At 38.1% G+C, this 19,167-nt stretch overlaps 7 protein-coding genes across 7 annotated transcripts; 3 read left to right on the forward strand and 4 right to left on the reverse strand.

Annotated features, from left to right (window-relative positions):
• Positions 1-375: 375 nt before the first annotated feature.
• Positions 376-3,022, reverse strand: PHYBLDRAFT_178702 (calcineurin catalytic A subunit). The gene is made up of 9 exons (XM_018438030.1): positions 2,806-3,022; positions 2,526-2,732; positions 2,287-2,411; positions 2,114-2,225; positions 1,842-1,987; positions 1,523-1,740; positions 1,172-1,392; positions 818-1,105; positions 376-732 (listed from the first exon to the last, which is right to left on the reverse strand). Exons 1-9 carry the CDS (start codon positions 2,942-2,944, stop codon positions 551-553), a joined length of 1,638 nt encoding a protein of 545 aa, XP_018298712.1. The 5' UTR covers positions 2,945-3,022; the 3' UTR covers positions 376-550.
• Positions 3,023-4,184: 1,162 nt separating this feature from the next.
• On the reverse strand, positions 4,185-5,729 carry PHYBLDRAFT_61730 (hypothetical protein; the record flags this gene model as incomplete). The annotated part of the gene is made up of 6 exons (XM_018440849.1): positions 4,185-4,383; positions 4,652-4,687; positions 4,731-4,782; positions 5,127-5,152; positions 5,254-5,378; positions 5,631-5,729. The coding sequence occupies 6 exons, from the start codon at positions 5,727-5,729 to the stop codon at positions 4,185-4,187; spliced, it is 537 nt and encodes a 178-aa protein (XP_018298713.1).
• A 676-nt stretch (positions 5,730-6,405) lies between these two features.
• PHYBLDRAFT_138222 (hypothetical protein) lies at positions 6,406-8,054 on the forward strand (the record flags this gene model as incomplete). Its single annotated transcript, XM_018429953.1, has 6 exons — positions 6,406-6,510; positions 6,678-6,842; positions 6,915-7,054; positions 7,118-7,396; positions 7,472-7,827; positions 7,885-8,054. The coding sequence occupies 6 exons, from the start codon at positions 6,406-6,408 to the stop codon at positions 8,052-8,054; spliced, it is 1,215 nt and encodes a 404-aa protein (XP_018298714.1).
• A 179-nt stretch (positions 8,055-8,233) lies between these two features.
• PHYBLDRAFT_161316 (hypothetical protein) lies at positions 8,234-10,356 on the reverse strand (the record flags this gene model as incomplete). The annotated part of the gene is made up of 5 exons (XM_018434378.1): positions 8,234-8,344; positions 9,060-9,168; positions 9,669-9,925; positions 10,059-10,096; positions 10,317-10,356. The coding sequence occupies 5 exons, from the start codon at positions 10,354-10,356 to the stop codon at positions 8,234-8,236; spliced, it is 555 nt and encodes a 184-aa protein (XP_018298715.1).
• Positions 10,357-11,061: 705 nt separating this feature from the next.
• PHYBLDRAFT_138223 (CCHC-type zinc finger transcription factor) lies at positions 11,062-14,445 on the reverse strand (the record flags this gene model as incomplete). Its single annotated transcript, XM_018429954.1, has 5 exons — positions 11,062-11,979; positions 12,100-12,776; positions 12,852-13,077; positions 13,177-13,604; positions 13,641-14,445. The coding sequence occupies 5 exons, from the start codon at positions 14,443-14,445 to the stop codon at positions 11,062-11,064; spliced, it is 3,054 nt and encodes a 1,017-aa protein (XP_018298716.1).
• Positions 14,446-14,624: 179 nt separating this feature from the next.
• On the forward strand, positions 14,625-16,307 carry PHYBLDRAFT_161319 (hypothetical protein; the record flags this gene model as incomplete). Its single annotated transcript, XM_018434379.1, has 6 exons — positions 14,625-14,870; positions 14,931-15,095; positions 15,168-15,307; positions 15,371-15,649; positions 15,725-16,080; positions 16,138-16,307. The coding sequence occupies 6 exons, from the start codon at positions 14,625-14,627 to the stop codon at positions 16,305-16,307; spliced, it is 1,356 nt and encodes a 451-aa protein (XP_018298717.1).
• Positions 16,308-17,251: 944 nt separating this feature from the next.
• Positions 17,252-19,070, forward strand: PHYBLDRAFT_184403 (hypothetical protein; the record flags this gene model as incomplete). Its single annotated transcript, XM_018438929.1, has 4 exons — positions 17,252-17,365; positions 17,466-17,563; positions 17,627-17,728; positions 17,823-19,070. Exons 1-4 carry the CDS (start codon positions 17,275-17,277, stop codon positions 19,068-19,070), a joined length of 1,539 nt encoding a protein of 512 aa, XP_018298718.1. The 5' UTR covers positions 17,252-17,274.
• Positions 19,071-19,167: the final 97 nt, after the last annotated feature.

A 19,167-nucleotide genomic window follows, 5' to 3' on the forward strand; every position in this document is an offset into this window, starting at 1 on the left:
CGTCTTTAAGTTTGTCGTTCCTCCTGGAGCTGTCAGCCCACCAAATGGAACCTCCCTTCTTCTGGCCGTCAAAAGAGAAAACTTTTATCTTCAGTCTGTTGATGGTGTGAATGTTAAAGTACTACCAGAACTTGATTGGTAAATCGGATGGTTACGATACAAATTATCATTTTTCTCCGGGTTATTCTCAATACTTTTTAATCCACCAGCCTATTAGCCTACCTTTTCTCTATGTGTAATAGTTTAAGCTTATAGTCTTTAACATAATCCTTTATACAATATAATTATATAATTATATATATTGAATTCTTTATTTACTTTTCTTTATTTAAATACGTGTATATATGTATATGTACAACACCCTCCCAAAAAAGAAGATATTATCATTTGATCGGTTTATTGAATTCAAAAAAAAGTTGGTAGGAAATAGATAAATCATATACAGATAGTGCAGCATAAAGAAAAGAGGAAAATAAAACATTCATGCTGCACACACATTATACATAACCGTACGCATACATATATATATATAATATACACAGGTCAATCTTTAATCTGTATCACTAACAATGGCATCTGCTACTTCTTTCAATGCTTCATCATCTTCTTCTACAGCATCTCTGATCTTACTGTCAGTTTCCTCTTTTCTCAGTGCTTCCTTCATCTCACGAGTAGGTGGTAAACGTTCGTTCTCCAAATCTGAGCGTTTGGCATCTTCGAATGTTGTAATAGCTATAAAAAAAAGTAAAGCAATTGTAAAATCGAAAAGAATTAATAACGATTGATTTACATCACTACAATATGTATATAGTATTACCAGACTTGATACCCTCTGCACCAAGGGCCAATGTTCCCAAAGGAAGCTTTCCTCCGGGTGCAAGGGATTTGAGCTCCATAACGCGCTCCGAGTTCTCGCGAAGCACAGAAAATACTCGCGAAATCTTTCCAACTGCCAAGATCTTGCTACGAATAGTCTGGCGACGTAGCTCTGTCTCGTCTACAGAAGCCGCAGTTGAAGGCTTCTCTTCGAGTGAAAGTGTGTGTGCGTCCTGTGCAAGCTCCTCCTTGCTGCAGATGTTGAGAATGGCAATAAGCATATCAGTGACTAATGTAAAAGGTTAGTTATACATATGCATACATACACACACACATATATATATATCAAACTCACTCTTTTCACCCACAAATGGCAAACTCCAGGTGAATACGTCCATAAAGTTGGGAAGCCAGTAAGGATGAGGGGTGCAGTTGAACTGACGAATGTTCATAACGTTGTTTTCGTATTTAAGAACAGCAGCCTTGTTATTATAAACATCGAGATAGTTTGGTGCCGAGAAGATAGTCATGACAGCTGGGAAAGATGTAGCTCTGCTCTTTCTGTACATCCGGTAACTAATAACAATAAAAAAAAACATAAATACCCCATTTTTCAGTTACTTCTTCTTAGTCGTTATGTAGCCCACAAAATATATCTATCTCTTCATCTCTTTATCTCTTTATCTTTCCATTTCTTTATGTTTACCCAGCATCTTGTGCTTCGTGTGCTCTGATTATGGACAACAGGTTGTTACGTTCCAAGAATGCACATGTAGCGGCATAACTGAAGAAGTACGAACAGCCTCTGACATGATTGTGGACAAAGAGTTCATTGCTCGACTCTTGGCCAAAATCTTCCAAAGGATCTGCCCACAAGAGATCACACATCAGACCATGAGTGGGAGGTTCACGAAACCGGTCAATCTTTATATATAAATGATTATGATTATGATTATGATTATGATTATGATTTTTTATTAATATTAATCTGGGACCAGACTACATAATTGATTCGATAAACTTACGGTTTTAAAGTCGTCGAGGGTGTGGAGATCAGGAGAGAGACCACCGTGAATACACAAAAATTGCTTATTCATAACTGCACCCAAGGGGAGGGAGCAGAAGGAGTCCATGCAGGTGTCATAAACTCTCTCGGTATACTTGTGTCTACCTAGCAATCACCATTCAAACAAAGCTCAACTCATGATATTCCCACTAATCTCTTAAAATTTCTTTTCTAGTAATAATGATAGTAATAATAATAATAATAGTAGCAGTAGCAGTAGTCAAGTCTTACATTCGATCTTGAATGTAAAGTAGTCTGTCAAATGTCTGCATTCATGGTTGCCACGAAGCAAAAACAGACTCTTGGGGTACCACATCTTCAATGTCCACAAATATAGGACACACTGTAGGCACATGTTCCATTAATCTTCTTTATCTAAGAAAATGTCATCATTTCAGACTTGCCTCGATTGAGAAATATCCTCTGTCGACGTAATCACCCAAGAAGAGATATGTGGTGTTTGCTGGATCACCTCCGACCTCAAACAGCTTCATCAAGTCATAGTATTGGCCATGAACATCACCACACACTATGAGCACATATTGTCAGGCTCATTTTACCCACGTGCATTATGTCGCATGCTTGTTATGTGCATACGTGCTTTTTTCTTTTCTTTTTTAAGAAAGTATATATATATATTTACCTGTGACTGGCGCATCGACTTCCAAAAGATTGGGTTCTGTTTTCAAGATCTCGGTACCTTTCTCAAGGATATACAAGGCTTGTTCAGCAGAAAGGCGACCTTCACGATAAAAGTGATCTTTAAGGAAGGCGAGATTGGGCAATCCAGGACGTTCTTTACTCCAGAATTCCTCGTCTGTCGGGATGGACACAGCAGGTGGAGGAACATCTGTAAAGAAGAAATAAAAATAATATTTAGAGACAAATATTTTCAATAAGCCTGTCATATATGTGTTGTTTGCCTTTGATGACTCTCTCTTGTGTATTTGCTACACTTCCATCTTCCATTTTGTAGAGAGTGTAATCTATACGCGGAATCTCTGGCTTATTCTGAAGGCGTAGGATCGCAGCGCTAACATCTTGATCGAGGTTCTCTCCCATAGTTGTCAAAGAAAAAGGTTAATCAATAAATGGAAAAGAAAAGAAAGTTGAAATTATTCGGTAATGAAAAAAAAAATGAAAAAAAGGAAGAGAAAAGAAGGGAGAATAGGGAAGGGCTGAGCAGGGTGAAAAGACTAAAAAACCTGGAGAGGAATGGCGAGGCACTAAATTCGTCTCTCGTACTACGGCCCTACCGGAACATGGATTTGACAATTCACGCCGAAGCCAAGCCCGCCTTTTATTATTTATATATACATATATACATATATATATGTATTCAATAATATAATCAAGTATCATGTCAATGGGCACGGACAAGGCAGTAATAGAATTTAATGTAAATATGCCATATATTGACCCAAGCAAGATCTATATGTTTTGCAGTGATTGTACTTATAAATCAACCATAACACCATTTCATTTTGATTCCCCTTATTCTCTTAATCACCTACTTTTTATAGGAATGGTTTTATAAATCACATTCTATTTTTACTCGATACATATACAGCACACATCAAAGGAGCCCCTTGTTTGTGTCTTTCCAGCATGTCTTTCTTCTGCTCTAGGGCTCCGATATATATAAATTTATTTTACACATGAATTCTTTGTTCAGTACTTTAATATATCAATTTAACAAGAGCGCAAAAAGTACCTAAATACAATCTTTTGGCACTGATAATAATGGGCTTCTGCAAGAATGAGTATAAGCAAATAACATAAGTACATACCATTAATACACTATTCTTATTCCTTCATAGTACGACGTACAGAGTACATATATGAATATATACTTAAGATATGGTCTATGGATCATTTACTTACTTCTTTATTTATTTATTTATTTTTGACGTCAATACAAAATGGTTGTATACCCGGTACAAAAAGTTTATTACACCCACTGATTTTTTTTTCAACACCAGTCTACTGACTGCGTTTAAAGTAGAAACACTGTACTTTAAATTTCCCAATGCCGTACTTGGTGTATCTTCAAATTTACCTTAAAGAGAAAGAAAAACGAATGCCAATTTTTTTTTTGAAATATGAGGAGTACAAATATTGAAAATATCGTGTTTCAAAAAAATAGTAATACGGTAATTAAGCGTCTTATATATATATATATAATTCATCCAATTAATCTTTCCATTGTCGATTTAATTTATTAAAGACAAGTCTGACTTGAGATATAAACACCATGGCTGAGTATGAGACATCAATCTTTGAACACTGCCTAGTGGTTTGATCAGTCGATGGTATTGGATTTATTTGGGTTGATTTCCCTTGCAAGATCTTTTTTTTTGTACCCACCGTATTTCTTTAAACATTCGAAGAAACTAGCATTCATAATGCTTTCTCCTAATGCACCCAAAAAGAGAACCTTGAAAACATTTTTAAAATTATAAATGCATACTTGATATCTGGCAATAATGTTTTCACAAAATCTTTATTATAAGTATCGTCATTATCATTATCATAATCAAAAGTGCTCTGTTTTACATATATATGTACTCCGAGAATCGTACAAAGCTCTTGATTCATTATACCCTGTATCAAAATAATGCATGTCTAGGAATGCATTTCTTTAATGTACCTAGGGCTGTGCGTAGAAGTGTATTTTGACTTTCTTTCCTCGTTTCACATGGTTGTGTTAATATTATTTATCCATCTTTGCTCTCTGGTACTTAGTATCTTATTTGTATAGCAACGTACTTTTCTTCTTTATACTGGGAAGATGTATTTTTTGAGCTATATATAAAGGAGAGAAAATAGCGTTTAATAAAAAACCAACCTTAAAACAACCATCAAACCTCGGAAAACCTTGCTAAAGTCGTCTTTTTTTTCTTAGTATAGTAAAACAAACATATTATCATGAATTTTAAGCAATACAGAATTCCCTCTTGCTTTATTAATGCTTAAAGTGACATAACGGTTATTTCAAGCGTGAGTCTTTTTTGTATTCACACAGTTTCGGATATAGGTTGTGTGCGTTATAATATAAGTTTGGAGCGATTGTTGGTTGTTAAATAGATTTATTAACCTTTTCTTTCCTCAAATGCTTGGTCGGATTTGCTTTCAATTATATATATATATATATATATACATGCTGTGTATCTGTTTCATTTTGATCTTTTTATGGTTTTTCCCTTGTGAGAATTCCTTGTGTTCCCAATTCTTATTCACTTACTGCTGTTTTCTTTGGCAATATTCGTACTGATCAGGTTAAATAATGTCTTAAACTAAACTAAGCTTTAGATTTGTTGTTATTGTTGTTGCTGTTTGAATTAAAGGCTACACTTTCTTTATTTTCTTACGAGTAGCTTGGGGTGAATATTAGTTTGGTTAATCCCGTTTCTAATCCAGTAAATGTATTTATGCTGTCTGCTTTATAATTTTGGTAAGATCCTTGGATTAGGTAGTCGTGGAATTTTCTCTCGATCTAAATGCGCCTATTTTACAGCCAGTATTGGAAATAACAAAAAAAAATGCTAATTAATAGGTGTATCATAATACAGCATGTATCCACTCCTCCAAGTCAAGTTACGTTTGATAACCTTAGTCATACGATTATTCCAAATCGAATCATTCATTACCATCAGTGGTCTCACAAAGAATCAGCAATCTTACGGGGACGATATTTCCTGGTTGGGCACGATGCTTCTATCTAACCGGACTCATTAATCGCGACTACCTGTCCGTGACCCAGTATCTTTAATCCTTCAGGGTAAAACAGCGTGTCCTGAAAAGTTGCCTTTCTTTCCGGCCAACATAGTTGTTTCTGTGAACACATTGCTTCAATTTCTCTTTCAATTCTCCAATCTCCTAGACTAGCTCTTTAACTCTTATACTTTTTCTACTGTCTAACTTCTACTTTTTCTCGTATTGCTCCTTCTCTTTGTTTCTTCTTTTAAGTTCCCTTCCTCTCTCTCTGTATTTTTTACTTTTCCTCCCCCCTCTGTACATATTAGCTTACTACCTTGTCTCCACACTTTGTGTGTTTATATATCTCTCCCCAGACACCTAACTCTCGTTCTTGTAAGATTTACAGCCTGTATTTGGTCAACTTCATAATAAAGTACTGTCTCATGCAAAAGTAAAATCCTGTATAATCAATTAGTAGTCCTAAATCAAGACTTGACAACAAAGAAATAATGATTAGTCACAAATACACCATACCAATAACCAGTTATGCAGAACATTATGAGCTGTTGTCATTAAAGTGTGACGCAATATTGCTGAAAACTTTACTATTTATTGGCCTTCTTACGCATATCATGTCTTTCTCTTTCTTTTATCTACTTATATTCCCAGAGTATGACAGCACCAAGTGGTAAGCAATCCCAATCTACTCTTTTTTCAAAGCACAAAATAATGTCTTCATAAGAATATTCTGTACCCTTAGGAACCATATAGAGGTATTCCATGCCACCAAAAAATGCCACGGTTTGTAGTCTAGTAGAATCAAAATGTCGACTCCCGCCAGGAAACGCCATCCACCTAACATCAGCGATTACATATTTAAGAAGATGATTTTATACTTAGCCAAAGCTATTAACCTACTTTATATTAAAGTATTTCTATTATGATAAGTATGAATCCTTGAGGACAAGATATAAGTATTCGATACCGAACAGCAAGCCACGATTTGTGGTTCGGTAAAATCAAAACTTCGTTTCCCGTCAGAAAAGGTAGTGCCCCATCAGACAATGTTGTCCTCCTAATATTAGCGTTTTATTAGACACGAAATAACCATGATACAGTCTTCTCAAGAAGCTATAAGCAGTATTGGGAGGTCAGAAACGACAGTGACAGTTTAGAGAAAACGCTGCGCAAAGAAAACCAAGAGACCATAGTACAATTAAATAAACTTACAAATAATAATATACGACGCCTTGCCAAAAAGGTAATCCATTAATTAACAGCAGTACAAAAAATAGTAGTAATCAATAACGCGTTGATTCTATTAATTACTTAGGCTCACATTGCTGACGAAACACCTGAAAGCATAGAAACTGTGGGAAAAGTAAAAGATTTAGAAGATAGCACAGACGAAAGTGATAAAACCTGTGATATAAATACAGTTTTATCACAAACTGCCAACCTTGCATCCGATGAGTAAATGCTTGTCAGCAATTAACATAATCATTCATTACAGGACTAATACTGTAAACTGTATAGAGTTGGCAAATTGAATATAATTGACTTGTCTTCACTAACAACCTTGGATATACTAGAAGCAGAGACTTCTAAAGAGCGTCTGGATGTCATAATCGAAGCAACTAAAACCAAAGCAGTCCAATTGTCTCTTTATGCCAAAAATTTAATTACAGAGCTTTGTGAAACTACATGGTCCGTTCAAGCCTTACGAAAGACCTTACACCAGACCGTATTTCACGAAGACTTTGACCTAATAGCTCACAGCGACTTTGGGTTTATAGAAGTGACAACGCGTTATTTGTAAGTAGTATAAGAATGAACCTTTTAATTGTCATCTTGCTTATATTTACATGTTAATAATCCACGCATTTATAGCTTGGATATCATGAGCTCACCTCAAAACCCGTTCAATAATGTTATGCTTGAGAGGACAGCTGCAAGCTACCTAATTATATATATAGTAAACCAGCTGTTCCTCTCGAATAACGATGTCATCGAACTCGGATGGCTGGAAAGAGAGTTTTATTTGACCGATAGAACTAAATTTGACGGGATTTTATTCAAAGTTGGAAACAAGACGATCTGCCCTGCACTCGTTGAATTCTCTGGGGGAATTAATGATCATACGTCTCTCCACAAAAATTCGAATGATATTAAAAAATTATACTTCAATATGGCGAAAATCATGACGGAAACGAAAACTGAATCACTGTTCTGCATTCGATTTTACGGTAATACTATACCATAATTAGCTTTAATATATCTTATACTAAACTTATCTTCATTAGGGCACACAATCTTCTTTGAAAAACTTGTAAAATATGAAGATAATATGTACAGAGTAGTAGATGCTACTATAGAAGTCCCAAACACTCCAAGAAAGTTGGTTGCTTTTATCAAAAAGATTCCGTTAATAGTTGCTTGGAAACAAGCTGTAATTGATTATGTTATTGACTAGTAATAATATATAATTTACAATTCAAAAGCTTATTATAACTACCATGTAATAATTTGATCTGTAGAAAGAAATAGCAAAGGAAAGAATTAAACCAAGACACGATTGGGTACGAAAGTGGGGGAAAATTGACTTGGATTTAACAATAAGTTGCGTCTATCTTGATGAATCAGGCTTTAATATCAATTGAAACAGGATATAGCTTGGGCAAAGAAGGGATTTCTTGCAATATCTACAATACCCACAACGAAAACAAGTGCAGCATCGATTTTAGGTTCCATATCTGCCACTGGCTTAATTAACATTAGTTTGAGGGTTCCAAAACGAATTAAAAAGAGAAAACTTGGACGCTAAGCTGATGGTTATAGAATAGGAACAGAAACAGGAAATTATTTGAGCTTTATAAAGGCCACTCTTTATGAAATGGAAAAGTATCCAGAAAGGAAGAAATACTATTTTCTCATGGATAATGTTTCTATTCATAGCTCAACTAACATAGGCAAGTACATCACTTTTCAAGGATAGCCGTATGTTTATCTTCCTCCATATTCCCCCGAACTGAATCTAATTGAACAGTTCTGGTCTGTTTTCAAGAGCAAAATTAAGCGAAAAAAGTTCCTGAAAAAAGAATTATTAATAGAATTGGTGAGGATTGGGATATTTTATATTTAAGTGACTTATAAAGCTTTGTTTCCCATTATGCTAAATGTTTTGACAAGTGTCTCAACAAAAGAATAAAGAACACAAAGAATAAAGAAAAGATATATTAAAAAGATACAAGGAGAAGCATGTAAGATAATCGAATGTCATTTGGCCAAAAAATATAGGTAACTGCAGGTAAATGTGGGTAAAAGAAAGATGGAAACGAGTAAAGAGAGGTAAAAATAGGTAAAGAGAGGTAAAGAGAGGCAAAGAGAGAGGCAAGAAAACCTGAATTATTTTTTATATGTTTTTTGGTTCTGTTTTTGCTACATGAAAAAGTATCAGAAAGTACTTATCCTACATTACTGTTTCATGAATATTGAGTAGCTTGATAGAAAATATAGGCAGAACAGGACAAGGAAGAAAGGCTGGCAAGGGCGCTAGGTACTTGGACAAGACAATTGGTGTGGACAGACTAAAAGTTCAAAAAAAGTTCAAAATTAGTTCAAAATACATATTAGATAAAATTGTGCATATAATCCCGTCTATCTCATTAAGTGAGAACCCTTTATTGCTAGTTTTTCTAGACTTCTCATCATATGGGATATATTCTTCATAAAAAATGCTTCTCTTCTCAATCTTAGTGGCAATGGAAGAAAACTAGCTAATTAGAGTCGATTAAAAAAAGGGCAAAATTAGTTAAAGCTCTCGCCCAATGATATGGCTTTAATTTTGCTCTTTTTTTGCCCTTTTTTGAGCTTCTAGTCTGTCTACACCAATTGTTTGAGGGCGCAACTTATTTCTCACATGATTTTGTGATGATATCAAATACAAAACATTGAGTTGGTTCCGTCATTATAATTATTGTTTTTACTATCATGATGTGGAATCTCACGTCTGATTTATTCACTTCATTCAGTTTCTTTTTGGGTAAGTTAACGGACAACATGTGTAAAACCTGATTCCTATACTGACCTTTTAATATTATAGTATAACTGTCTGAATATCTTTTGGGAAGCAGCGGTTACCGGAGAGGCTATAAAATTATATACCTTCAACACGGATAATAGTTTGAAGCCAATTCGTTCCCTCTGCCAAGTCAATCTTCCTTTATGTGGATTAGGTTTTGCACTATCCTTTAACATAATTGAAGATTGATGTCGTCCTACATCCTTCTTTTCAACAATTGGATGTGGATGCAGAGCTACTACTGCTGGAAGACAATGGAGAGGCTATAAAATTATACACCTTCAACACGGATAATAGTTTGAAGCCAATTCGTTCCCTCTGCCAAGTCAATCTTCCTTTATGTGGATTAGGTTTTGCACTATCCTTTAACATAATTGAAGATTGATGTCGTCCTACATCCTTCTTTTCAACAATTGGATGTGGATGCAGAGAGTCTTCCATCCCCATATTTTATTTTTAGTCGTATTATGTAAGATAATTAAAATACTAATTGAATTTGATAAAGCTTGCTATTAATTTATATTGTATTCTTTTTTCAAGATTGAAGTATAATTAACTTTCCTGTCTGCTCACTTCTCTCGATTAAGCATGTTGCTTACAACACTAATTATACTTGTGTAGATTTGGCTCGGTAATCTTTTCATTATAACTTACTTTCATCCACATCTCCAGAACATACTGGTAACTCTTGCATTATTTTATCCATCTATATTCCAATTTTCTTTTTTCTCGCTTTGCTTATATTTTATTACGGCTATTTAATTTCTCGTTCTATACTTCATTTTAACACATTTTTATTACCATTCTTATTATACACTTTTCATACGTACGTTTCTTCAAAAGCACAAACAGTTGACCCGCCCTTTCCCCTGACAGTAACATCTACCCGCATTTACATAATATTCCTTACGCTACACTGCAAAATAATGCCCGATTCCCATATGTGACAGGATGCGAAATTCCATGATTTTTGAAATAAATACCTAATACAATTTTTTTTATGGAGCCAATGAAAAGCTCAGGCTTTTATTAAAGGTCTCTGATTGAATAAGAAAAGAGAAAATCAAAATATTTGTTTGAAAGGTTTTGTGAATTATATGATATTTTTGGCTTTTGGATTTTACGGTTGTTTTTTGTTTTTGTTTTTGTTTTAAACGGAGGATGCGTATGGAGATTCCAGCTCTAGTTCATAGCAGAGGGGAGAAATTGACGCGTGCAATCTGGAGCACCGCAAAGGGAAGGAAAGGGGCAGAGTTAAAGTGGAAAGTCCAGTTGTGATCCCAAAAAAACAATGATAGTTACGTCAAAGATGGAGGAAGCAGGGATATCAGGGTTAAGCATGGGGGAAAAGACAAAGGATTGGAAAGCGCTCGAGAGGACAGAGGGGGGAGGGAAGGTGTCAAAGAATTCCAACCAAATGCCTGTCCACACAGCGGATTTTAACGGACAACCAAGAAGAAAATGTTCTTGCGTCTCGAGGACCCCTGGAAAATAGTGGAGAGAAGAGAAGAGAAGAGACGGTGGAGGGAATGATGTGGTACAGAAGTGCTCGGCGCGAGAGCTTATTGTGCAATCCACGAAACCAGACATTCCGAGCCCGGAGATGGAGGGAAAAAGACCACAAGGAGCGAAGTTGTCGTGGGACAAGAGGAGGGTGGATGAGGCGAGCATCAGAAAGTTGATGGGAACAGGCAGAGCGGTAAGAGCGGGTTGTGAGCCGGGACCAGGTCTGACCGGGAAGTTGAGCTGACATAAGTGCCTGAAGATCAATGGACGACCCGTCGCGAATAGGAAGGTCTGACTGGTGGAATTCCAGTACAAAAGAAGGAATGCATGCTCGAAAGAGAATGGGATGCAGGACCATTGTATGATCGCAAAGTCTGTTGAGGATGCGGTAAAGTGTGACAGAACGGTGTAGAGGACGAGAGGGAACGATGGGTGTGAGTATATCCAAATTGGACTCGATTTTGTATAGATAGTGGATTCGCAAATCACGCCAAGCAGGTCGATACGGAGGGTGAGAGGGCAGACTGGATAGCATAGAATAAAAAGGCAGGATGAGACAAATGGAAAGGTTGAGCACCACTCTGTCAAAGTTTCGGCGGAGAGTATCCATAGCCTTCAGAACCAGGTGCAGCGGGGAATCAAGGGATCGATGGTTGCGAGGACGACAGTCCGGAAAGAGTAGGTGAAGAAGAGGATCAATGGTAGGGACGTCGGAGCGAAGGAGAGTGGAGAACCATCGGGGAAAAAGACCGTGAGGCAATAGAGGATTACGGATAAGGGGCTTCAGCCAGCGAAGTTGGAGAGCACATTGCTATATCCCAGGATCCAAGACACCAAGGCCACCCTGTAGTCGGGGCAAGAAGAGAGTGTCAAAAGCAATTGGAGGAAAATAATGGAAAGCCAAGATATCGGATAGAGGTAGGTGGCGTACTATCATGCCAATCAGTAACATCATATGCACGAAGGAAAGTATTCCAGTTAGGGAGTAACGATTCCGAGAGGGACACACGGGATGGGCGAGAATGAGGCAGAGAATCTCATACGGCAAACCATCTGGGCCCAGGCTACTAGAGCTGGGAGAACGGGCAGCGCCTGACCGAATTGTGGCGAGAGTGAATGGGCGAGTCATATAGTCATGTGCAAGTTCAGGCAAGTGGAAATCTGAAGGCAAATGAGAAAGCAGATCATCCACAGCAGAGTTGTCTATAGTATCAGGAGTGTACAAGGCTTCATAGAAGACTGCCGCCGCCTCAGTCATGGTGTCGGGTGTGGTGCAAATGTCGTTTGTAACAGAGTGGTAGACGCTAGCGACGACTTTGCGAGATTGGCGAATAGCGATAGTGCGTTTGAGGTATCCTGCAGAAGTCTCACCCTTTTCCCGCCAGTGTTTCCCGGCCCTGAGAGCCATAATCTCGACGCGTTCAAGTTGAACTTGCTGCGAGAATCGTTCCACAATCGGGAGTTGGAAGTTCTGGGCAGGCTGGTGGCGGAAACGGTGGATAAGTCGGTCTCGTCGTTTTTGTAGGCGTGCTTCCAGGTCGTTCAGAGAGGACCGAAGGTGGCGAGAGAAACATTTAATGAAACGAATGACCTCGAGCTTAATCGAATCTCATTGGGTTTGAGGAGAAAGATCAGCGCGAAGGGCAGGAACGAGGGTGGAGAGGAGAGTGTTGAGATCGGTACGGAACGAAAGCGATTGTGTTAGGCGAGGGTTAGCACGCCAGAGTCCCTTACCAGAAGACTTGGTGGAAGGGAGGGACAAACTGACGGTAACCAGGCAATGGTCAGACCATTTCTGATGAATATAACTCACTTGTGGGTCTGTAGTGCGAGGGTGAAGGTCTGAGGACGCAAGGATGTAGTCAATGGTGGTGGAAGACAGGGCGCGGTGGGACGTAGGCTGCGAGTGCTAGCCAGGAGGAGTGATACAGTCAGTCATATTGGTATCTATAAACTGTAGCCAATCAGCTGGAGCACGACTTCCGAAAGCATAGTGTGAGCGAATTACATGGTTAAAATCGCCCAATAGAATAAAACTTGAAGGATTGGGAGGGATGAGGTCAGGAATGGACAGTAAAGAGGTAAGAAAACGATAAAGTGGAGTTTGAGAAGCTGGAGCATGGATGATGCCTATCCTAAAGGGAGAAAAAGTATTATCCACATGCGTGATAGTTGTCGTGATACACCTGCCACATGGGCTAAATAGAGGGTCAGTGAAGATAATGTGAGGGGAAAGGCATACAACACCGCAGTGTGGAGACCATAATGATGAAGAGTACCGAAGTTGTTGGTCAAAGGTAGATTGAAGCATAGATGATGAGGCATGGGTCTCTTGCAGGGCTAAAATATCGATTCCCTCCGAGCGTAAATGGCATATAAAAAAGGAGCGTGATTCAGGGTGTTCGACTTTGGGTAGACCTCTACAGTTCATAGTGCCTATTTTAATTATTGGTTAATTTTGGTCTCTGCGACGAGGGCAATTGTGGTTTGTGGGCGAGTGAAGCGAAGAGGAGAGAGATGTATTGCGGCCTGTTGGACGTGTCGGCCGGGAAAAACGAAGATGAGGGTGGCGAGAGGCAGTCTGGAGTCTGAGAGCCCGAACCTCATCTCTATCCATGAAGCTAGTTATTATTTCGGCGTCTATCTCTTCGTCCCAGCCATGCGTGGGATTGTCAACAGAACAGCTTTGAGGACGAGGGCCGGAGGACGTGGGCGTCTCAGTTGGTGTCCGTAGTGCAAAGGGGGTCGTTGTGGGAGGCAGCTCAGCCAACTCACGCAAAGCAGGTTGACAAGGATTGTGCTTAAAAGCCTCGGATCCTTCGTAGATAAGTGAGAGCTCAGTGGGAATCAAAAGCTTAACCGCGATGATGGGGCAATCAAGCTTCGAATTGTGGTTGGGGTGGCGGGAGTGCTTGTTGAACGTTTTGGATGTCTTGGAAGGATCAGTATTGTACGGACAATTGGCTTGCAGGTGGCCAGTATTGTTGCATCCAAAACACCTTCGGGTTTCGGCTGGGCGTTTGGTGCATTTTGCGACTTTGTGCCCCATTTCCTTACAGTAAGTGCAGTGGGAGGCCACAGAAGGCCACTTACCAAGAATCTTTTGCGTATTACCGTATGCAATTTGGTACATCAGAGAATCCGATGGCACATCGTCGGTAGGGGTATTGGCGAGGACTACATAGCCAGAACCGTCAGAAAACACATATGTTTCATGAACGGTGATCTCCCGAACTTTACCAAAAGGAGACATACACTTCGCGAGTTGTGTACTCATGTTCTTTTGTGTAACACTTTGCCTCCAGAATCAAAAGACCCCTGTCCCCTAAGATTTCCAATCTCTCTTAAGCTCAAATATTCTCAAATTTATTCAGGTCTAATCGCTTAAACAGTATTATCACCTCTCATAACCTGCTTCAATATTTTCAACATCATCTATATTCTCAAATTAAAATCATGCCTAAGCAAAAGCAAGCAAAAATGAGAGTAACTGGTATCTCGAAGGATTATAAATACAAAAACTGGTTGAACTCTACTTTAAATGTCACTGAGCCAAGCATAGACTATTTTAAATTTGCCGATGCTTTTGATGGCTCTCAGAGTGCTACAAACTATCATTATTCCGACCTCTTAAGAAAGCTATCAACAGGCCAAAGCAACAAATTAACAAAGATTGCTACATTGGCAAATAGTCTGTATGACGTTAGTATATATATAGCTTATAATTTTTTACAAATACTGATGATTTATCGGTTTTATTAGACACGAAATAACCATGATACAGTCTTCTCAAGAAGCTATAAGCAGTATTGGGAGGTCAGAAACGACAGTGACAGTTTAGAGAAAACGCTGCGCAAAGAAAACCAAGAGACCATAGTACAATTAAATAAACTTACAAATAATAATATACGACGCCTTGCCAAAAAGGTAATCCATTAATTAACAGCAGTACAAAAAATAGTAGTAATCAATAACGCGTTGATTCTATTAATTACTTAGGCTCACATTGCTGACGAAACACCTGAAAGCATAGAAACTGTGGGAAAAGTAAAAGATTTAGAAGATAGCACAGACGAAAGTGATAAAACCTGTGATATAAATACAGTTTTATCACAAACTGCCAACCTTGCATCCGATGAGTAAATGCTTGTCAGCAATTAACATAATCATTCATTACAGGACTAATACTGTAAACTGTATAGAGTTGGCAAATTGAATATAATTGACTTGTCTTCACTAACAACCTTGGATATACTAGAAGCAGAGACTTCTAAAGAGCGTCTGGATGTCATAATCGAAGCAACTAAAACCAAAGCAGTCCAATTGTCTCTTTATGCCAAAAATTTAATTACAGAGCTTTGTGAAACTACATGGTCCGTTCAAGCCTTACGAAAGACCTTACACCAGACCGTATTTCACGAAGACTTTGACCTAATAGCTCACAGCGACTTTGGGTTTATAGAAGTGACAACGCGTTATTTGTAAGTAGTATAAGAATGAACCTTTTAATTGTCATCTTGCTTATATTTACATGTTAATAATCCACGCATTTATAGCTTGGATATCATGAGCTCACCTCAAAACCCGTTCAATAATGTTATGCTTGAGAGGACAGCTGCAAGCTACCTAATTATATATATAGTAAACCAGCTGTTCCTCTCGAATAACGATGTCATCGAACTCGGATGGCTGGAAAGAGAGTTTTATTTGACCGATAGAACTAAATTTGACGGGATTTTATTCAAAGTTGGAAACAAGACGATCTGCCCTGCACTCGTTGAATTCTCTGGGGGAATTAATGATCATACGTCTCTCCACAAAAATTCGAATGATATTAAAAAATTATACTTCAATATGGCGAAAATCATGACGGAAACGAAAACTGAATCACTGTTCTGCATTCGATTTTACGGTAATACTATACCATAATTAGCTTTAATATATCTTATACTAAACTTATCTTCATTAGGGCACACAATCTTCTTTGAAAAACTTGTAAAATATGAAGATAATATGTACAGAGTAGTAGATGCTACTATAGAAGTCCCAAACACTCCAAGAAAGTTGGTTGCTTTTATCAAAAAGATTCCGTTAATAGTTGCTTGGAAACAAGCTGTAATTGATTATGTTATTGACTAGTAATAATATATAATTTACAATTCGAAAGCTTATTATAACTACCGTGTAATAGTTTGATACTATACTAATATAAACTCATAATTTTTGATAAGAATAAGAATAAAACCAATTGTGTGTGTGTGTGTGTGTACATATCCATATAAATATATGAGCAAGTATCTGTAAGCCAAGCAAACACTGTTAACAATGAAGAATAGCTTATTATTCAGAAAATTAACTTTCTTTTTTATAAAAAAAAGTGTAGATAGGGATTATTTGGATGGTAACATGGCACAAATATGTATACAGTATATTAAATACATTCCAAAAATGTCCAATAGTTTATGAGAAAAAGGAAAAGAAAAGTTAGAATGAGTGAGATTGATTTTAAAGCCTGATACCATTTCATTCATAATGTATTGGTTTTTTATTATATGTTGCATGCAAAATACACTTCCTTTTGAAACCTTTGAATTAAGAAAAAGGAAAAGTAAGAATAGACTGAAGGCTAATAAAAAAATAATAAAGACAGGCAATATTAGAAAACAGATTTTTAGGAACAAAAAACACTTCTTTTCGTTTTTGACGTACCTGAAATTCCACGATCACACTACGGGGAAAAATGGATATTTTTTCAATGCGTAACTTCATTTTTGACCTATAATGGCATCTCAATTTCAAGTAGAAACACTGTAGAGATCGGGATATTTCGACAACAGAATTTTCTCGAATATGATTGGTTCACATAGACAAAGATTGTATTTGATAAATATGTCAAAAATTTATATACATTTTGTGATTAATGATGAGTGAAAATACGTTAATCTTTCCCCAGATTTTCCCAGGATCTAGTTGACTTGTGTTTTTTTTTCACTTTTTTTTTTACGTGTCCGAGTAAGTCAGACATGTAAAATTAAATTTTGACTTTACCCAAACCCTCTCTTTCTCTTTCACTCTCTTCCCCTCTTTCGCTCTATATTCTAATAGTATGTTGCGAACCTTGCACAGAATTGCCCAAGCGAATGTCCAACAAAAGACACGCCAACTCATTTCATGTGTAGCAGTCAGATACTCTTCAGGTAGGCAAAGCAACAACAACAATGACGAGAAAACAAGCCGATCTTTGGAATGAGAATAATCTATAATCGCCAAAACTCAAAATGTCTTAAAATTCCCCAGCAAAGGTCCTCACCACCGAGACAATGCACCCTCTTATTAAGAACGTTGAGTATGCTGTCAGAGGTGCTCTTCCTATTCGTGCTGAGGCATTGAGTGCAGTAAGGATCACGGTTAACGGCACTTTTTTTTTGTGGCTCGGGATTCAAACGTTTCTTTAATAGGAGCTCAAGGCTGGTAAAAAGCTGAACTTTGATAAGGTTGTCTTTTGCAACATTGGCAATCCTCAACAATTGAACCAGAAGCCCATTACATTTTTCCGTCAGGTAAGCTTACAAGTGTAGAATATGAGAGAGATAGAAGGCAAAGTTCAGAAAATTCTAAAACAATTTTCTTTTTATTTCTTTCTCTTTTTTTTAGGTCTCTTCTCTATGCGAGAACCCTGAGCTATTGGCACCCGAGAACCGCGAACTCTTGTCCAAGTTGTATCCTGCCGACGCAATTGCTCGTGCAGAGGTTCTATTGAAAAACATTGGTAGTATTGGCGCCTACTCTCACTCTAAGGGTATTCCATTTATCCGCGAAAATGTTGCCAAGTTTATTGAGAGTCGCGATGGCTACTCTGCCAATCCTGAGCACATCTTCTTGACTCAGGGCGCTTCTTCGGGTGTACAGACCATGATCCAGATTCTGACTCAGAACACCTCAGTTGGCATCATGATTCCCATTCCTCAGTACCCTCTTTACTCCGCCACCATCTCCCTCGTTGATGCCGCACCTATCCCTTACTATCTGAACGAAGAAGAGAACTGGGGTTTGAGTACCGAAGACTTGAAAAAGTCAATTGAGGAAGGACGCAAGGCTGGTAAAGATGTTCGCGCTCTCGTAATCATTAACCCTGGAAACCCTACCGGACAGTGTTTGTCTGAGCAAAATATTCGCGAAATCATCGACTTTTGTCACAAGGAGCGTTTGCTTTTATTGGCCGACGAGGTTTACCAGACCAATATTTACATGCCCAAGGAGCGTCCCTTCCACAGTTTCAAAAAGGTGCTCTTGTCTATGGGCGAGAAGTACAAGGATCAAGAACTCGTTTCTTTCCACTCTACTTCCAAGGGTATGATTGGTGAATGTGGTCGCCGTGGTGGCTACTTTGAGTGTGTCAACATTGACGAAGGTGTCTTGGAACAGCTCTACAAAATCTCTTCCATCTCCTTGTGCCCCAATGTTTCCGGTCAGATCATGGTTGATTTGATGACCAACCCTCCTGTTGAAGGTGATGCCTCTTATGCCAAGTACAAGAGTGAGATCGACGGTATATTCCAATCTCTTCAGCGCAGAGCCATCAAGTTGGCTAGCTGCTTCAATTCCCTTGAGGGTATTACCTGCAATGCTGCTGAAGGTGCTATGTACCTTTTCCCTCGCATCACCATCCCTCAAAAGGCTGTCGAGGCCGCCAAGGAAGCCAAGATGGCTCCTGATGCATTCTACTCAATGGCCATGTTAGATGCTACTGGTGTGTGTGTTGTTCCCGGCAGTGGTTTCGGACAGGAAGCCGGTACATGGCACTTTAGATCCACCTTCCTCCCTGAGGAAAACCTCTTTGATGGTTTCTGCAGCAAGATTGAAGACTTCCACAAGGACTTCCTCAACAAATATAGAGATTAGATAAATTACAAATATGTAGTCTTATTGGTAACATTCATTAGCTTTTTCTTTTATCCTTTCTTTACATTTCATATTTCTGTCTTTTTCTTTTTCTTAA

This window comes from Phycomyces blakesleeanus, assembly GCF_001638985.1.
Source record: "Phycomyces blakesleeanus NRRL 1555(-) unplaced genomic scaffold PHYBLscaffold_1, whole genome shotgun sequence".
NCBI lineage: Eukaryota > Fungi > Mucoromycota > Mucoromycetes > Mucorales > Phycomycetaceae > Phycomyces > Phycomyces blakesleeanus.